The sequence below is a fragment of the Crocuta crocuta genome, unplaced genomic scaffold, assembly GCF_008692635.1.
Source record: "Crocuta crocuta isolate KB4526 unplaced genomic scaffold, BGI_CrCroc_1.0 scaffold564, whole genome shotgun sequence".
Lineage (NCBI taxonomy): Eukaryota > Metazoa > Chordata > Mammalia > Carnivora > Hyaenidae > Crocuta > Crocuta crocuta.
The window spans coordinates 848,613-868,534 of NW_027533010.1; the positions used below are offsets into that span (position 1 = coordinate 848,613).

The following is a 19,922-nucleotide window of genomic DNA, read 5'->3' on the forward strand; positions in this document are numbered from 1 at the left end:
TTTTTTATTACATTTTCCAGAGAACACTAACTGGTTAAATGTTAAAATAGTAACAATATACATAAAGAAGTCTTTGCCCTTCCAGATATTTTGGGGATACAGCATCATTTATTAACAAGTACTTAAGTACTTTCAATACATACAACATTGTATCAGGTACTGTGGAAAGTAGAGGGAAAAGCTATTATATCGCAAAATAACAACTCCAAGGAGTTAGTATTCTAGCTCAGGAGACAAGGCATCTATATATAGAGTTAAGTTGCAACCATTCAGCAATAACATATGGCAAGAGAAGAGAGGTCTTAGGGTAGTAGCTCTTTAATATAAATGAATAGTATATACTGAAAATGCTACCACTCAGAGGCAAGGGATCGTGGTGAATAGGTGTTTATGTAGAGAAGATGTAAACAGAGCTGCAACTTGAAGCTGTGCAGGATAAGAAGAGACCAGGAAAGCATTAATTTCCTTTTTGTTTAGTAGTGAAGTATGTGAGGATGTGGGTGGTTTAGAGGAGAAATGTATAGAATCGAAAAGTGTGAGTTAGGATATATATTATGCAGGTTACCCAAAATTTCAGTGACTATAGAATTTTAAAACTACAGTTTCTCTTTTCTCAACATGTGTTTACATATTTCTGACTATTATAAACTGTTTAATTCCCTGAACTGATACTAAACTCTTTCAATGTAAGAAAAATGGGAAACCATCACAATATGGTCTGTTTTCATATTCCCTTTTATTAAAAAATGCAATTATTTGGCAAAGGGTATGGCTTTTCCCCCTCCAGCTTCTTCTGATGAGAAAGCTGACTTCTGACACACCAATATTGGGAACAATGTGGCTTGATGGGAGAAGATAATGGGCCTCATTTAAAAACACAGCCACCAAATCTACACTGGCTTCTGTGAAGATGGGCAAACTTAAGTAGTAACCAGGTGCTAGCACACGATATAAATGATTACATGACACAACATTAAAAATAAGCAGATGGAGATAGAACTCTATTTCTCAGATAAAAGATGAAGGCCACTGAAATATTCTAACTACCAAAAGAAAGCAATTCTGCTTCTCCTTGGAGCATGCCTATAAGATCTATTTTTGCCATTTGTTTTTTTAAATTTTAATTCCAGTATAGTTAACCTATCATATTATATTAGTTTTAGGTGTACAGTATAGTGATATTTGTGCCATTTATATTATTCTCTATAGGTAGTTAAACTGTTACTTGAATGTGTTTTTAAAAGGTGAATACACGGTACAGACTCAATGCTCTTTATTTTCAACTAATTCATCCTCTTAAAAATTTAAAAAATTTACCTTGTCTGCTGCTAAATCCAACTTTCCATTCAGTGTTTGAGCCTTTTTCAGGTATCGCTGTACATCCTGAAGATCTCCAAAGGAGTGAAATTCTTCTGACTGTTTAGCATAACTCTCCAATTCCTCCACAAACCGTTCGCACCGCAACTAGTACAAACGATATTTATTGTTATGAGTTTTTAAAGGTAAAATCTGTCAGCATCCCAAGAAAGTTTAAATATTTGTAAGGATTATCAGAATTATTACATCACTGACAAAATATAAAGAAAGGAATGATCTGGAAGAGGACTGGCAGAATTTTTAAGAGTCGGGATTTAAAAATAATGGATTGAGATTCCTATAATTCACAAATTAGACAAAGGTACCCTGGTACTATCAACGTAAGAAATTATAACCAATAAAATAAGAATGTGTTAAACAATGGTATTATGCTTTAGTATGCAAAAGAATGTATGCTAACAAATGATTTAGAAGAATTTTTAAACTTATAATCATCAAGTATGGGACTAAAAGACAGTTCCACTTTTTTAAGGGCTATAAAGAGATCCACGGCATTTTTATAAACAATGTAAAAGACAGACTTTCTTTAATTGTGTTCTGAGTACAGAAGTTTTTCAACTTTCAATACAAAAAAAAAATTTTTCAAGGTTATTCTTCTTGTCCTATGGGCAAGGTAAATAAATTCAAATTTTAAAACCCAAAACTAGGTGTGTTTTGTAATGAGAAAAGCTCATTACACAAAACTTGTCATTGGTAAGGCACTCCAAATTAAATGGCTCTTTAAAAAATCACTGGCTCTTAACAAAATATTCAAAAGTCAAATCTGGGTTATTCAAAAATAGATTTTATATTTTGTGGATTATCTAGGGTGATCTCTGTCTGGTTCATGGCAATTTTATTGCTCTGGCTCAGTTGGGGAAGGAAAATGAGAGAATGAAATTCATTAATATTATGGGTAGTTTGTAGAATAGTAAACTTTACAACAAAGTATAGATAACTCTGGGACACCTAGCAGTTTTCCAATAATCTATTATAGTGTAACTTCAGTGTCTAACACTATTAACAATGTTTTCTACAGGTTTAAAAAATACTGAAATGACCTAAATATACAGAGATCTAGATTATAGGATTTTTAAAAAAGTTTCTGTTTGCTTTGTCTTTGAGACAAAGCATGTGCACGTGCAAGTAGAGCAAGAGCAAAGAGAGAAGAAGAGAGAGGCAGGCTCCACACTCGGCATGGATCCCCCACGGAGGGTTCAATCTCAGGAACAAGCATATCCTGACCTAAGCCAAAATCAAGAGTTGAATACTCAACTAGCAGAACCACCTGTGCGCCCCTATAGTTTAAAATAAAGGTTTTTGTTAAGTCTATGAATTATTCTCTAAACAACACATCCTGCGAGTTAACTGTATTTTCTGTAAGGTGACCGAAAGAGGCTAGACTTGCTATCAAAGGACATCTCTCCTGGCTGGCCAGGCACAAGTCTCTTCACTTTGGGAACCTCAGTTTCTTCATCTGTAAAATGAAACTGAAAATGCAAAATCATTTATTTAGACAAAAGCTATGGAGTGCTCACACTGTTCTAGTGTGTCAGGCACCGCGCCAGCCCGTGGGTATAAATGGAGGGAAGAAACAAATCAAACAGCCCTGATGTCAAAGAGCTGACTATCTGTTGGGAAGATGCACCTGACAATAATAACATAAACGATCACGTACTTAGTCCTGTGAGGATGTGTGAAAAGTGTAATGGGAGCAAAGGAGAAGGAGAATTGAGGTCTGATTGAGTGGATTTCTGAGAAAGTCAATCAAGTACACCAGATAGACAAGCACATGTGCAGACCAGTGGTGCACTCACGAGCCAATGGACAGAATCTGCAAGAGAGGAGAGGTGTAGGAAGGCAGGGACCTAAAAGTTGCTCAGGGTTACTGAGAAGTCAAGAACAAGGAATGGAGGAGATAGAAGATGAAGCTGGATAAGGAGACGAGGGGACATCCCAAACCATCTTCTATCAAAGATACACAAAAAGGTAAGAGTCACTGAATGTCAGAGCGAGGACTCTGGGCACAATTATTGGGTGAGTTTGAATGATTATGAAATGTGAACGCACACTTCACCAAGAGAGCTTTGATGTTACACAATAAAAATAACTCAAAAGTGTGTTATAAGCTGTATAAGGTAAACACTATTTTTATTTATGGTCATTTTGGGGCACTATATTAGCATTTTTTGCCCTTGAAAAATCAAGAAATGATACCATGTCGATGTAGTACGTATACTATCTTCTACTGAAATTGATGCTATGAGAAAGCTTGCATATATGACCTGTGAAACAGAGGAGTTGACAATGCTCTGTAAAAAGCTAAACTTAAACATTTCCAGAAAATGAAAATAATTTAAAATATCTAGGATGCCAACCTTAAGACCATCTTGATATTGTTCTGTTTTCTCTTTAATGATTTTCCTGTGCTCATCAAAAATTTCGTCCATTCTCCCATACCACTGGAAAACATTGTTGTTTAGCCTTATGTCTGCTGGAGAGAAGTTGATGCACTCAATGAGGAAGGCGAGGCAGTTTTTAGAATCCACCAGTCTCTGTCCCAGCTCAACCATGTCAGTTGTCTCTACCTTCTGAATGTAAGCCTGCAGGAAAACAAAAATTACAAATGACATTTTAATGAACAGCTCAAGTAACAAAAGGGGCTGTGGAGATGCTTTGCATAAATATGTACAGATAAATATGTACAGACTTCTTAGAAGTGTAGATTTTTGGTTCAAGACAGGAGACTGCAGCATAGTTTACTTCTCATCGGTCCCAAGCACCTCCTCACAACAGCAGTAAAGAAAAATAGCAAATACTGAGCAACACGTAAAAAAGAAAACCAGAGGGGCATCCGGGTGGCTCAGTCAGTTAAGTGTCCGACTTTGGCTCAGATCATGATCTCAGTTTGTGTGTTCGAGTCCCGCACATCGGGCTCTGTGCTGACGGCTCAGAGCCAGGAGCCTGCTTCGGATTCTGTGTCTCCCCCTCTCTCTGCCCCTCCTCTTCCCTCCTTCCCTTTAGCTCTCTCTCTCCATCCCCCTCTCCTGCTCCAAAATAAATAAATATTAAAAAGGAAGAAAACCAGAGAATTTTTGGTTTTCTGGGAGAGATGAAACAAGTAATATCCTCTATTGTTTCAGAAGAGCATTTTGGGGTACCTACTATGTGCCTGACACTGTGGCAGGTACTGGAAATTCTGTGTGACAACCAACAGCCTGGGGCTCTGCCCTCAGAGACTTTCTGGTCTAGTTGGGGGAGACAATTATTAGTCAAATCACCGCCACCATAACAAATGTGAAAGTGCAAACTTGCCATGGACAACAGCGCTACGACACTTTCCTTAATTACAAAAACTAAAATATAGCTACAGACAGATTTAATAAGAAATGGGCTACATCTGTATGTGGAAAACTGTAATACTTTGTTGAAGGACATATTTAAAATTCTGCATAAATGTAGAAACATATGGTAAGATGTTATATTCTCAATATGTAAATTCTCCAATGAGGAGGATTTCCATCAAAGTTTGAATTTCAATCAAAATTGCAATGGCATTTCAAAAAATGAAACTTGATATAATTCTGAAAGTCTCTGAAATGGTAAATACTTATGAGTAGCCAAGATAATCATGAAAAAGAAAATTGATAGAAACTAGCCTGGCCAAATATGAAAACATACTATATATAGATGCAATAATGTAAACAGTTCTCGTTCTGTCCCAGGAAGAGAGGATGGAGCAGAGATTAGAAACAGATCCAAGTACATATGGAAGTTTAATGTTGAAAGGATGCATTTAAATCCAGGAGTGAAATGACAGATCATTTAATAAATCATGTTAGAGTAATTAACTACTGATCTTGGGAAAAAAACAAGATTCCTTGTTACCTAGGCGAAATACAAAGAGGGTATGTTGTCAAGTGAATAATGTAACGTGCAGCAGAGTAATGATTTTGTTTTTGCAAAAATGAATCTGGGGGGGAGGGTGTGAACGTACAGGTGTATGTATGTACAAGCATGTGCATGAGCATGGGCGCATGTGTATCTGTACACATACAGATATAGCTCTCTCAAAGCTCTTTTGCAAATGTTAATTTACATATCTTAATAATATAAGTGCTGAAGGAAAACTGCTACCCCCNTCTCAGTTTGTGTGTTCGAGTCCCGCACATCGGGCTCTGTGCTGACGGCTCAGAGCCAGGAGCCTGCTTCGGATTCTGTGTCTCCCCCTCTCTCTGCCCCTCCTCTTCCCTCCTTCCCTTTAGCTCTCTCTCTCCATCCCCCTCTCCTGCTCCAAAATAAATAAATATTAAAAAGGAAGAAAACCAGAGAATTTTTGGTTTTCTGGGAGAGATGAAACAAGTAATATCCTCTATTGTTTCAGAAGAGCATTTTGGGGTACCTACTATGTGCCTGACACTGTGGCAGGTACTGGAAATTCTGTGTGACAACCAACAGCCTGGGGCTCTGCCCTCAGAGACTTTCTGGTCTAGTTGGGGGAGACAATTATTAGTCAAATCACCGCCACCATAACAAATGTGAAAGTGCAAACTTGCCATGGACAACAGCGCTACGACACTTTCCTTAATTACAAAAACTAAAATATAGCTACAGACAGATTTAATAAGAAATGGGCTACATCTGTATGTGGAAAACTGTAATACTTTGTTGAAGGACATATTTAAAATTCTGCATAAATGTAGAAACATATGGTAAGATGTTATATTCTCAATATGTAAATTCTCCAATGAGGAGGATTTCCATCAAAGTTTGAATTTCAATCAAAATTGCAATGGCATTTCAAAAAATGAAACTTGATATAATTCTGAAAGTCTCTGAAATGGTAAATACTTATGAGTAGCCAAGATAATCATGAAAAAGAAAATTGATAGAAACTAGCCTGGCCAAATATGAAAACATACTATATATAGATGCAATAATGTAAACAGTTCTCGTTCTGTCCCAGGAAGAGAGGATGGAGCAGAGATTAGAAACAGATCCAAGTACATATGGAAGTTTAATGTTGAAAGGATGCATTTAAATCCAGGAGTGAAATGACAGATCATTTAATAAATCATGTTAGAGTAATTAACTACTGATCTTGGGAAAAAAACAAGATTCCTTGTTACCTAGGCGAAATACAAAGAGGGTATGTTGTCAAGTGAATAATGTAACGTGCAGCAGAGTAATGATTTTGTTTTTGCAAAAATGAATCTGGGGGGGAGGGTGTGAACGTACAGGTGTATGTATGTACAAGCATGTGCATGAGCATGGGCGCATGTGTATCTGTACACATACAGATATAGCTCTCTCAAAGCTCTTTTGCAAATGTTAATTTACATATCTTAATAATATAAGTGCTGAAGGAAAACTGCTACCCCCTGAAAAATGAGGTTGGCAATTACTTGTAACTATCTATATTTCCTCTCCTACCTCCCTGTCTGTGAAGTAAATGCTGTTTTTTCAATGTTTAAAAGTCTATTCAATCTCAATCTCTGACTTTCTTCATCTCTCTCTCTCTCTCTAGTGTTATTTAACTTTAACACTGTATATGTTTGGAAAGAGCAGAATTCACACTAAACTACAATTATTATTCTGAAGAGATGAATTATGGGAAAAGATGAACCTCTGCTTTTTATTTTGTACAATCCCATATTGCTAAAAAATTTACTTCTGTAATATAAATGGAAAAAAGCAACACTGTCCAAAAGGCTTTCATTAGTAGATGATTCTAAAAAGACTAAATATTATGTTGCAAATTCCAACAAATGAGCTGGGAACCTTGGTGGTTTCCACAAGTAACAAAATATCTAACTGAAAATATACTTTTGTACTTTGGTTAATCAGATTTCTATGTAGTCAAATGACTGCATTTTTTATTTCCCCTACTGATGGTAAATGACTGATTTCAGGATTGAACAAATTGAGAAGTTATTTTGCCCTCGTGTGACTATATTTTAACAGCAGTATTTTAAATACCAGTTCATGAATCCTATTTGCTAATTCTGTTCAAGGTTGCTATGAGCAGTAGAAATTCACACTAAATAACTCCAGATTTGTGAGTATTTCCAGTGACAGTTAGGAGGTAAATAAATGACACTCTTCATACTCAATATTCATTTTTCCCAAGGATCTACAGTTGTGGGACTCTCTGATTACTTTATAATCACCCATAATCAAAGCATCACTTGACATCTTACAACTAATATAAAACTTTTCTAAAAGAGATTATAAATTGATGTGTGTATCAAATACACACACACACACACACACACACACACACACAGATTCACATACTAACAACACCAATCCAAGTACAAATACTTAAAGAAAATGGAATTTTAGTTAAAGGCACATATGTAGAAGTCGGTTCTAATGATTTAAAAAAACTGTTAAGTAAATAAAGAATGCACACAAGCATTTGGACTTTTGTAATTCTTTGCCTATACAAAGTTTTGAATGATTTTACATGTTTTTCTGGGTTTGCTTAAATATTTTAAAATCTAAAAAGGAAAGATTCTATTTTAGATCTTGGTAATTCTGGATGGAAAAGGAGGGGGGGTAAGTCTTATGAAAGCTGTTGTTATAAGAATTAAATGCAATGGTGACTAGCTAGTTGTTTTATACTATTTTACACATGATTAGGCAAACCTCAAACATAGAAGGAACACGAAAAATGATTAAAGTAAGACTTTCCTAATCTTTTTAGTACCATTAATCCTATGGTCAGAACACATTTCGGCAAACTACCCCAGAAAATTTTAGTATATTACAAAAATAGCTTATAGAATATAAATTATTAAAGATTAAATATCTGATTAAAAAATTAAGGATGACCACCTATCTCAGGTTGCCCAAGACAGTCCCGTTTTATGCCTATCAGCATGGTAATAAGTATTAATAGTGCTCTCAAAAATATTGGGAGATGATTACACTAAGAGCTCCAGTATTTCACCTCCCCCAGGGGTGAAATCTCTGCCCCGTGGTGTCTTCTCAGGCTGACTGCGGCCCTGTGACTTGCCATGGTCAATGAGATGTTAGCTAATGTGGTGCACAGAGAAACTTGAAAAGCAGTTGTACACATGCACTTGCTTTTGTGTCTTCTACCATGCCTTGAGAACATGGCCAGTGAGCCTGCTGAAGTTTAAAAACAAGTGGAGCAGAGTCAAATTGCCAAAGACAGTTATACTAGTCCACCCAACTGAGAACTAGCAGACCCAGTTGGGTGAGTGACCCAATTGTTACCAGAATTGGCTTGTGAGTACCCAGCCTGAATCACCACACTTCAGATTCATGGGCTAAGAATAAGAAAACAATACAAAACAACGCATTATTTTAAGTCTGTTTTTAACTTTTGGAGTGACTTATTATTGTATTATCATGTTGATAATTAACTAATAACAGCTGGAGAAATAACAATTAACTTATACACATACGACTATAAAGAGTTTATAAATAATACCTTCATTTCCATTAATTCTGCTGTATTTGGAGGAGTGCTAAGAGCTTTTTCAGCTATCTTCTCAAATTCATCACATAATCTGAAACACCAAACAAAATTAATCTTATGTAATTAAACTTTATTCCTAAATATACTCCTATATCCTATTTCAATATGCCATTACAAATATTACTCAGTCATCAAAAAAATGAAATCTTTCCATTTGCAATGATGTGGATGGAGCTAGAGTGTGCTATGCTACGTGAAATAAGTCAGTTAGAGAAAGACAAATACCATAAGATCTCACTCATATGTGGAATTGAAGAAAAAAAACAGATGAACATATGGGAAGGAGGAAAAGTTAAAACAAAAAAAAAGGGGGAAACAGGCCCTAACAGACTCTTAATGATAGAGAACAAATGGAGGGTTGATGGAAGAAGGTAGGAGGGGGGTGGGCTAGATGGGTGATGGGTATTAAGGAGGGCACTTGTCGTGATGAACACTGAGTGCTGTATGTAAGTGATGAATCACTGAATTCTACTCCAGAAACCAATATTGCACAGTATGTTAACTAAAATTTTTAAAAATGTGCCATTACATGAAAAATAAAGTTGCTCTTATCTGTATGATATCTAAAAAATTAAAAGCAAATTTGTATCCATACTCATTCATACACATTTAATGATCATCTATTACACCCTCAATCATAATATTAAGTGACAGAGATAGAGAAGTGGAGAAGATATAATGATTCTCAAGCAGTTCACAATCCTATATAAAAGACAGGACCGTAAACAATCACTTCTAACCTAGAATTTTAGGGGCTCTACCAGAGTTTCAGTTGAGATAACACCAAAAAAATGGTACTAAATAAGAGTGATTCACTCTACTCGCAGGAAATGGATAAAATGGGGCTATATGCTCAGAAACTTCTGGTAATATGCACATATTTCCTACTCAGTTGTGGCCAATATAACAAACTTACTGTGAGGTTAAAAAAAAGAAAAGTGGTGGAAGCTTAAAAAGTCTGGGTAAAATGTATAGCAATCTCTTCAAGAAGATTGGCTGTGAGATGAAGGGAGAGAGAAATAGCATGGCGATGAGGTTGGGGTGAAGTAGGGCGAAGGTAGAAGATGGAAGAAGGTTTTGAACATGATTTTACATTTGAAAGGCAGAAGCCACAGCAAAGGAGAGATTTAAAATGAGATGCAATGGAGACGGGTGACTGGCCGAAGCAGCTCCAGATAGATAGGAGGCAATGGGGTTGAGTCCATAGGCAAAGAGAAGAACTTTGGATGGTGTGACTGACTCTCGCCCTCTGAAAATGCGGGCAGACAGGTATGAAGGGTTCATACAGACGAGCTGAGACATGTAGGGGCAAGAAGTTGAGGCCTTTGTACCTATGGTTCCACTAATATTCTGGATATGTCCTCTATAAATCCGGTGAGTGTGGTGAGAGGTAGGATTAGGAGAAAAAGGGAAAAAGTAGAACTGGTACAAGCTAAGAGGGCAGTTAGGGGGCAGCGAGAATAGCTATGAAATTAAAATAAATATTTCACTCAGCATACAAAGCTACAAGTAAAAGACATTTTCACTATTCTTCCAGAACTTTTAGAAGAAAAGGTGCTCTTACAGCTGAATATAGGATTCTAGTTCCCAGAGAGGAAGCTACACAAGTCCGCTTTCCTCAGAGTGTCTATTAAAGGAACACAGATCAGTCCTACTTGTTAAAATATACCATGCCATTTTCATACCTCACCCCCTTCGTCATGTTACTTTTTTCTAACTGGAATTCTTTTACTTACATTGTTCACCTGGCAGACTCCTACTACTCAGCCTTCAAAATGAATTCTCATTTCCTCTTCCTCTTTGTAACTAGCTTTCCCTTGATTTTCCCCACTTCCCCAACCTCTGCTGTGAAAGAAATTCATCATTTCCTTCTCTGTTCTACTTTTGTGGCTCACTACACTATTTACTGAGTCCTACTGTAATCTACCAGTTTGCATGTCTATTTCCTCTTCAACACTGTAACTTCCCTCAGCAGTTTTATTCACATTTGGAGTGTAAGTACCTACTGTTGTGCCGAATACAAGCTTCCTTCTGGCTTTTCTATAGCCTGAATGTTCTTTTCAAAGATCCAATTTTCTCCTCTACTTCTGTAACTGTTACAAAATTTCTGAGTATTTGGTGGGGGAGGGGGAAGATTTTCCACGTAACTGATACCAGAGAAGAGGTTCCAAGAACAACACTAAAACCAATTGCTGAAAGACTAGTTCTGCTTCTTGCGTTAAATAAACAGGTGTTCTGCTTTACACCTGAGCATTCTGTGAGTTTACTTAACATGAGCCAGTTGTCCTAAAAGTCTCCAGGTTCGTCAACAAATAAGTTTTTAGTTAAGACAACAAGTTATCATAGCTTTGAAGAATAATCAGAGTAAGATGAAGTTCCAAATTTGAGTATCCATCAGGACCCATGACAACTACGGGGTAAGTCCACTTTGAAAATCCATTTTCTCTACTGATTAGACAAACTTATTGTTCACCTTCGTGAAGTTAGATAGCACCCATCTTACTTGCGCAAACAAAATGCACATTTTAATACCTCTTAACTGAGACAATTGGGAAGGTATTTGTGGTGAAAAATAATAATAGACACAAAATAACAAAGCCAAGTAGAAGTAAGTTTGGCATTTATCTTCTTGGAGGATCATCGATGACACTGTTTTAATCCATAATTTTATTTGTCATCAATATGACAATAGATTCTAACATCCCCCTGAAAAAAAAAGTCAATATCACATAAATACCTTGTATTCACTTCCTGATGATCTCTGAACATTTTAGCTATAAGTCTTCCACAAATAACTTCTGCTCGCTTCACCAAAGCTCTGATTAATTCCTCACAGCGCACTTCAAACATTCCTAAACGGACAGTCTACAATAATAAGTATTAAAAGCTTAATAAACATAAAAAGAAATAAAAGATGCCCACAATTTTGCCTCTCTCACAATATTGGTTTTGTGTGTGCATGATCTAACAAAATTGAGTTTTTGTGGGTTTTTTTTAATATGATGCAGGCAGGGTTTTCGAAATGCTCATTTGTATTTTACAACTATCTTCTGGGTAAATCTCCTTCAAGAGTTTGTTATCTTGGAAGCCAATTCTATTTCAGGACAACAAATGGATATAAGAACTTTGCAGAATTGAGTTATTGCAAAATAGATAGTAAGGGATTTAAATGCTATATTTGCTCTATACAAAACAGGAGTGCGTGCTTAGGGAGGAAAATTTGGAAACTATAAAAAAGGACAAAGGAAAATTTTAAATTTCCAGTCTCTTACTAAACAGAAGCAATCACATTTTGGTATAATTACCATACTTTCCAAAGGATTTATAAACATTAAAGTCAAAAAAAAATTAAGTTCTTGGAATTTTTGAGGGGTCCAATCATGTAAATACTTAAGAGTCAGACTTGAAGCACTAGACTTCCAGCCCTATGAGCACACGAACCCTGTGCAGGGCTCGCCAATGTTTGGCACAGGGCAAGGAAGTATTTTCCCTGTTGAGAGTAATGGTCTGATTCTTTGACTGCAGGCTCTACAAACATATCTGAATAAACTTGGGAAAAGATCGTTATTTACAAAGAACAGTTGTACAAGAACGGATCATTCACCTTTCTAGATGTGTACTGTATTTCCTCTATTAGTTTTTGGTATTTGCGAATTTCTTGTATTATTTTCTCATAATTATGATTTTCTTCCAGGAAAGCATCAACATCTTGCTCGGCTTTTCTGGTGATCAGAAAGTTATACTTGTCATAGAGCCTGAGGTGTTCCAGAGGCGCCACGCTCTCTTTCATTATCACCTCCCTCACCTTTTCTTTATGGGCCTCGATAATTTCCTTCAGAATTATTGGCTTCAGAGTTGTTGGTTTAGATTTACTTTCCTAAACAGAGGGAAAAATAAATAACGTTTGTTTTGAAAAACAAGTTAAGGTAGCCATAGTATTTATCTTTGTAAAAATGCCAGTATTACCCTATTGCCTTTTATTTTTTCTCACAAGGTCTTTTTGATTTTCTTATCTCTGTAGAAAGATATTCAGTCTAATCACAGCAGATATTAAATATCTAAGTTTCATTTTTGTTTTACTTCAAGGCTACCTGGTTGTGTTTTGTTTTTCCAAATAGATGAAAGAACTGTCACTTGAAAATATGCAGAATAAAAGCATACAAAAACCCAAATCTACATTTTATTTGTGCAGCTATAAAAATGCTAGCTTTCTGAAAGTAGTGCTTGCATTGTACTTTATTTTTAAAAAATAAGCTAGCTCAATGTCATATCATCATATCCTTTGATCACAGTACTTTTTCACCTTGAGCGGTAATCTGTCTAGAACAAAGAAAGATTGTTTACTCATTCATTGACCTTTGATCTTTGATTCTGTGAACAGCAACTAGAGCAGACTGAAATCCCTAGTTGCAAAACATGCATTCTGCTATCACCATAGGAATAATGGATCAGATAACAATTTTTAATAAGCAAACAAATCTCAAAAGCTCATCTCCTCTTTTCAAATAAGAGGGCAAGTAAATGTGCCTACATGGTTTAGTATCTTGAGTCAAGTTACACTTAAAAATATATATGCTCTACCTCTCATTTGAAGAAGAGATTTTTAATTGTAACCAACAAAAACGATGATCTGTAATGGATATTCTACAGCATTTACTTGATAACATCCCAGGATTCCTTAGAGAACTGGATAATTTAATCAGGTATCTGGGGTGCATTTGCCCTCTATGCTCCCTAGTGGGATTTCAGAGAATCCTATCGCTTAGAACTAGATGCTTCTTGAGAACATAAGTGAAAAGGAGTGTATTTAAGCATTTTTTAAATTATTTGGGTAGGGGGAGGGGCAGAGAGAGAGAGGGAGGAAGAGAATCCCAAGCAGGGTCCGTGCTGTCAGTGAGGAGCCTGATGCAGAGCTCCATCTCACAAACCGTAAGATTATGACCTGAGCTGAAACCAAGAGTCACTCGGATGCTTAACTGACTGCGCCAAATTAGCACACCCAAAAAAGTGTATTTTATTCTCACTTTCATTTTTTATCAAAGATTGTGATAAGAACAGTTCTTATGAATGTTCTTCTATGAATGTCACCTGCAGTTGTTGTCAAAGGTCATTGAAACCAAGTTCAGTCATCTTACCTGAAATGCCCTATGCTGCTTGTTTCCAAACCTAACTGATTACAAGCAAAATATCCCTAGATGATTCTGGCAACCTATTTCTGAGAACCAGCTATCATGGTTAATCCACATCTCTGGGGCAAGAGGTGGTGAAGGTGGATTTGTGTTTTTAAAATGTCACCAGGTGATGGCAACATGTAAGATTTCAGAACCATTACCTCATGTATAATATCCCATGTAAGACCTCACTCTCAAAATCTGATACCAGGAAAGACACCAAAGCAGTCTAAGTGAACTGTTTAGTTATAGTTAAAAATGTGTCAAATTTTCCTCTTCACTTTAGAAACCCGAAAACTTAGAGCCATATTTTATTTTAAAGTTTACTTATTTATTTTGAGAGAGAAAGAGAGAGAATCCCAAGCAGGCTCTGCACTGTCAGCACAGAGCCCAACTCAGGGCTCTAACCCATGAACCACGAGATCATGAACTGAGCCAAAGCCAAGAGTGGGCTGCTTAACCAACTGTAGCACCTAGGTGCCCCTAGATTTTGCATTTTATAGCCATTGAATTATAGCAACTGTATTCATTCAAACGATGGTAATCCTTTACTCCACCATGAGCATGTCTAGTACAGTAAAACCTTGGATCACGAGTAACATGTTCTGTGAGCATTCCGCAAGACGAGCAAACATTTCTAGTAAATTTTAACTTGGTAAATGAGCGACGTCTTGCAATATAAGTAGTATATGATCCTGAATGTCATGTGATCGTAAGTGAGCCAATGGTTCTTGAAATTCACTTTGATATACAAGTGCTTTGGATTATAAGCATGTTTCTGGAATGAATTGTACTCGCAAGTCAAGGTTTTACTATTATTCTTATTAACTTGTTGTATTTGTCTGTTTCATAAGCTCCCTCAGAAGTCATTCTTGAACCAAGGCACGGTATGACTAGGGAAGGAGGCAGTAGACAAACCGAAATTAAACAAAAGACAAAGTGAACTACGTTTCTTGAGAGGCTTCTATTTTTGGCAATATGAGGAGTAGTGAACCTGCAAATAACTATCTAGTTCAAAACATAGAAGTATATTGGACAAATCGCCAAATTTAACTTTTATAATGTACAGCTAAGGAAGCAAAATAATAGGGCAAGTCTAGGGGCCAAATGTGAGAGAACACTTAAACTGAGAGGTAACTGTGTGCAAAAGTGAGCAGCTACCCTGGCGACTGCTGATCCCGGTGGCCTAAGCTTTGCTTTCAGGAGTCTCCAGCAAAGTGGGCTCCTGTGCAGGGGAGGAGGATGGAGAGAGTGGCTGTCAGGGAACAAAGCCTCAGGCCTGATCAAGGAGGGAAGTCCTAACTGATATACTCATGGAAAGCCAAGAACACTGAAATGTGGCACAAAATTTCAGAATGCTGAAAGGTCACAGAACCTTTGAATGAGGGGCAAAAGTAAGGAAGATATCTTGGCTTGACCTTGTTTTTCAGTGGAGAAGAAAAGGATGGTCACCCTAAGAATTTGTGACCACCAGGCTGTTCTCAGACAGATTTGGGTAAGCACTCACATGGCCAGTGTTGTTCACGAAATTCTCAGCAAGAATTTTGTTAAAAATCGTCCTTGGTAAGGGGCGCCTGGGTGGCTCAGTCAGTTGGGCCACCAACTTCGGCTCAGGTCATGATCTCACAGCTCTTGAGTTTGAGCCCCTCATCGGGTTCTGTGCTGACAGCTCAGAGCCTGGAGCCTGCTTTGGATTCTGTGTCTCCCTCTCTCTGTCCCTCCCCTCCTTGCCTACTGTCTGTATCTGTATCTCTCTCTCTCTTTCTCTCAAAAGTAAATAAACATTTTTTAAAAATGGTCCTTGGTCTGTAGAGGCCTCTCTATGCAATTCTAAAAGAACCAACTTATTAAGGCCTCAAGGACTTCCCTGCATAGAGTTCTTAGAGGTATGAGCCCATAATAATAAAGAGAAAACATCCACAGAAATAAACCACCAGGAGCAAGTGTCAGATCAGCAAATGAAGAAGTAAAAGAGTAATGAATATATGACTAAGTACCTGAGACTATCAAATATGGCCAGGTCTATTTGACAAAGAACTTAATGGAATTCCTAGAAAATAAAATTTAAGGGGCACCTGGGAGGTTCAGTCAATTAAGTGTCCGACTTCGGCTCAGGTCATGATCTCATGGTTCATGGGTTCAAGCCCCACATCAGGTTCTGTGCTGATAGCTAGCTCAGAGCCTGGAGCCTGCTTTGGACTCTGTACCTCCCTCTCTCTCTGACCCTCCCCTGCTCACGCTCTGTCTCTCTCTCTCTCTCACACACATACACAAATAAAAACATTTAAAAAATTAAAAATTTTTTTTTAAAAAAACAGAAGTTCTATGAAGAGGATAATAACCTCACAATGGATAATTTCACAATCACAATGTTGAGTAAAATAAAACAGGTCACTGATTATGAGAGGACTCCACATATATACAAGGACATGGAAAAACTAAATGGAAATTATTTAGAGGTATGCAGACAGTAAGTTTATCTTAAAACTTTCAGAAAAATAATGATAAAATTCAAGATAGTGATTCTTTTGCTAGAAGATAGAAGGAGAGGAATGTGAACAGGGAAGGGTAGTGGGGAGGAGGGAGAGCTTAAATGTATCAATAATATTCCATTTCTCTAGTTAGATTATAAGTACATAGGGGTTAACTTCCCTGCCACTTGAAACTACAGAATAGTCCCTTGGACTCCTGTATACATGAAATATTTGTGAACTATTTTAAAATTAAAAAAGAAATAAGATACTCATTGGAATTACAAAGCTTGAAAACCTTTCAAATTAAGGAATTAGACAGGCTCATTTCATACACTAGATTGTAGTAACTACTTCTGAGATGTCATAGTTCAGCATAGGTTGGCTAAATAAAATGGCCAAAGAGAGAAGGGAAGTAGAATCTATGATTTCAAAGTACAGAGACATTACAACTTATGGACAAAGATTGAGGAGAGTCTCATCAACTGGAGGGCAGTTTTACAGAGCTAGCAAAGTATGGAGATCTATGGCATGGCTCAAGGGCCACGGCCAACACTCACTGACTGCTTTAAACTTGATCACAACATTAATTTTTTCCCTTAAGAAAATTCTCAGCCCAGTGGAAGACTAGACTAAGAAACTAAGAATACTGTAAGAGCAACTAATGGGAAAATAGCATTTTTTAATTAAAATTTTCTGATAAGCCAATATTTCTAGGCCATTTATATTATGCAAAGCAGAGGATACGTGTCTACAGCTTTTAGAGGTTGTTTGAAGTGAGTATCATCATGAAAATTCAAACAATCAGAATATCCTCGTTACTTACCCATTTGGAATACAATTTGGTCTCCACTCTTGGCACAAAACTGACAGCCTTCATCATGATATCATAAACATTTAGAAGGATGTCTATATAGTCACTGAACTCAGGTTCAAACTTAATGGTGTCATTTTCAAGAATCAGTCTCATGATGAAACCTGGATGTTCAAAAGCTCTAATGGAATCCTGCAAAGAGTATTTATAAATGTGAATATTTATATGAACTGGGAGAGACTAAAGAGTGCACAGGTCCCAATTAGAACACATGGGAACTCACCCTTCCTCTTATGCCCTAGATGTTAAGCCAATGAGGAGCTCTACTAAAAAGAGCAAGAGCAATTTCCAGCTAGCCTTGTTGGCATCTAGTATTCACCGGGCCTACAGATCAACTATAGCATCAAGGTTACAGAAAAAGCAGGATATGACAGCAGTGGGGCTCTAGAATCACAGAAGAAAGAGTCCAAGAGAACATTTAAATTCTTAGGCTCAGCTCAACTCTAACAGGACCTTCTTCCAAAAAGAAAAGAGTTCCTTGCAGAAATCTTCCCCAGCCATCGTGACTCAAATTTCCCCGTAATGAGAATTTCCACTTCTCTTTGTTAATCCTCACCAGTGTGATGATAATCATCCATCCTGAATATTCAGGTTGACACTAGCTTTTTAAAAATAGTTCAGTGGTCTAAAGATATACTTCCTCATCTTCTACTGGTAGTTTTTTTTTTTTTTTTTAAATCTTTTTCCTTTTAAAATAAATTAGTAGATGAACACTGGTGGAATTGCACTGTACTTACAGGTGGTTGTGCAATTAGGTCTGTGAAGTCCTGCATGGAGACCAAAGTGAGTTCCTGCAGCTGTAAAGTCATAAGTGTAGCCGCACAGTTGAAAAAAGATTCCAATTTGGCACTGCTGTCACCAGTTGGCAATTGCTTCTTTTTATTACCTTGGTAATAAATATTCTGCACTTCTGGAAACCACCTTGAGAGCACAAAAGACTTTTAAAAGTTAATACTTTCAGTGAATTACTCCTTTCACATTAAGCATTAACAGTAACTTCTGGACATCCAAAGGTCTTCATAGAGGGCTATATTGCTCACTGACATTATCCACCCTCTGAAATGCAAGCACTGGCATATATCACTTTTTCTATGAAAAGAAATTTTAATCATAGCCAATAGAAAATGACTCAGCAATGTGATGCTGTGAGAAAAAAATGTAAATCTAACTCCTGAAACTATGATTCCTATACTACTGAAATAAAAATACTGGATATTACAAAATACTCCTCATCGGTCTGTAAAATGTTCTTCAGGGAATGAATTTGTTAGTTTAAACAGAAAATGTAAATAGCTGATTAAGTCAAGAGAGCTTATTTGGTTCAACCCACTTGGTACTTTATCCTATTCTTTTTCACAATGACTTGAAAACAAGACAAATCAATAAAATCAAGTGTCTATTTTCTTATTCCCCTTAACGTAAAATCCTGAAAGAACGACTGATTTAAAACAAAGTTTCAAATGTGTACATATCCTTGTAATAAAAGGCTAACAGTAAATATGTAAACAGAAAAAGTGAAGTTCTCAATTTATAAAACCACTAACACTATAAAATTAAGGAATATTGATATTTCTTTCGTAAGAGATAATAGAATTCTTAAAAGTAGAGTCCACATATTTTCAGGAGTTGCCTGAATGCTCCAAGAGGGATCTAAATTTTAAATATATGTATTCATTCCTTTAACAAATACATGTTTGGTAGCTACTATGTGCTAGGAACAGTGTCATGACAGACATAAAAAGATATGACATCGTCCTTTATCTCTTATGATAATGAAGGCAATGTGTCATAGCAAAAAGACAGTCTTGACGTCAAAGGACTGAGATATAATTTTCCATGTAAGTAGCAGAGAAGAGTTTTATAATGAAGATGGCAATTTCACTGAAGGATGGAAATGAGATGAGGAAGATCATGAGAAAACAATCTGAAGCAGAAGTAAGATAATAAGAAAATAGGGGGATAAATGGGGCTAATATATGTGATCATTTCATTGTCTATAATAGAAAGGATATAGAAATTTCTTCCTAGAAAATAGGAATAAGTGGGAGAAAGTCTGAAAGGACTTTTGCAGAACTTGGGAGCTAAACACAAGAAGTTGGCACAGCCTCACGCTCTAAAATGAAGTCATGGTGGATCCTTCTCCAGTAAGTTCTCATTGTTTAAGCAATAAGTAAAGAGGACAAGAGGCAAATACCAAGTAGAGAAGGCCAATGCTAGATTAAGAAAGGGAACTGAGAAACTTCCAGTAGTTCAGACAGGAAATGGAATAAATTTGGGGCTATATAACTGGAAATGATTTGTTGTTGTTTTTTTTTAAGAAAATTTAAAAATTCAGCCATTGTCCCAAAGGACTCCCTATTACGTATAAAACACTTGGTACAAAATCACTATTCAGTCCTCAAAGTGCTTATAGGCTAATGGAAGGAGAAAAAGACAAACACATAATCACATATTATAAAAGGAAGGAATTATAAGAGAATAAAGTGACAGAGGTATTCAGAAGGAAGAGATCATTTTTGAAGACGTAACAACAGATATTT

The 19,922-nt window shown here is 36.6% G+C and overlaps 1 protein-coding gene across 1 annotated transcript in view; it reads right to left on the reverse strand.

Annotated features, from left to right (window-relative positions):
- The window catches only part of DNAH7 (dynein axonemal heavy chain 7), a 245,938-nt gene that overhangs the window by 177,774 nt on the left and 48,242 nt on the right, over positions 1-19,922 (reverse strand). Inside the window, exons 11-17 of the mRNA XM_077745812.1 lie at positions 18,120-18,303; positions 17,335-17,514; positions 12,471-12,743; positions 11,604-11,731; positions 8,819-8,897; positions 3,735-3,959; positions 1,318-1,464 (exon numbers count right to left, since the gene is read on the reverse strand). Coding sequence (XP_077601938.1) covers positions 1,318-1,464; positions 3,735-3,959; positions 8,819-8,897; positions 11,604-11,731; positions 12,471-12,743; positions 17,335-17,514; positions 18,120-18,303 — 1,216 coding nt within the window. The remainder of the gene's footprint in view (positions 1-1,317; positions 1,465-3,734; positions 3,960-8,818; positions 8,898-11,603; positions 11,732-12,470; positions 12,744-17,334; positions 17,515-18,119; positions 18,304-19,922) is intronic.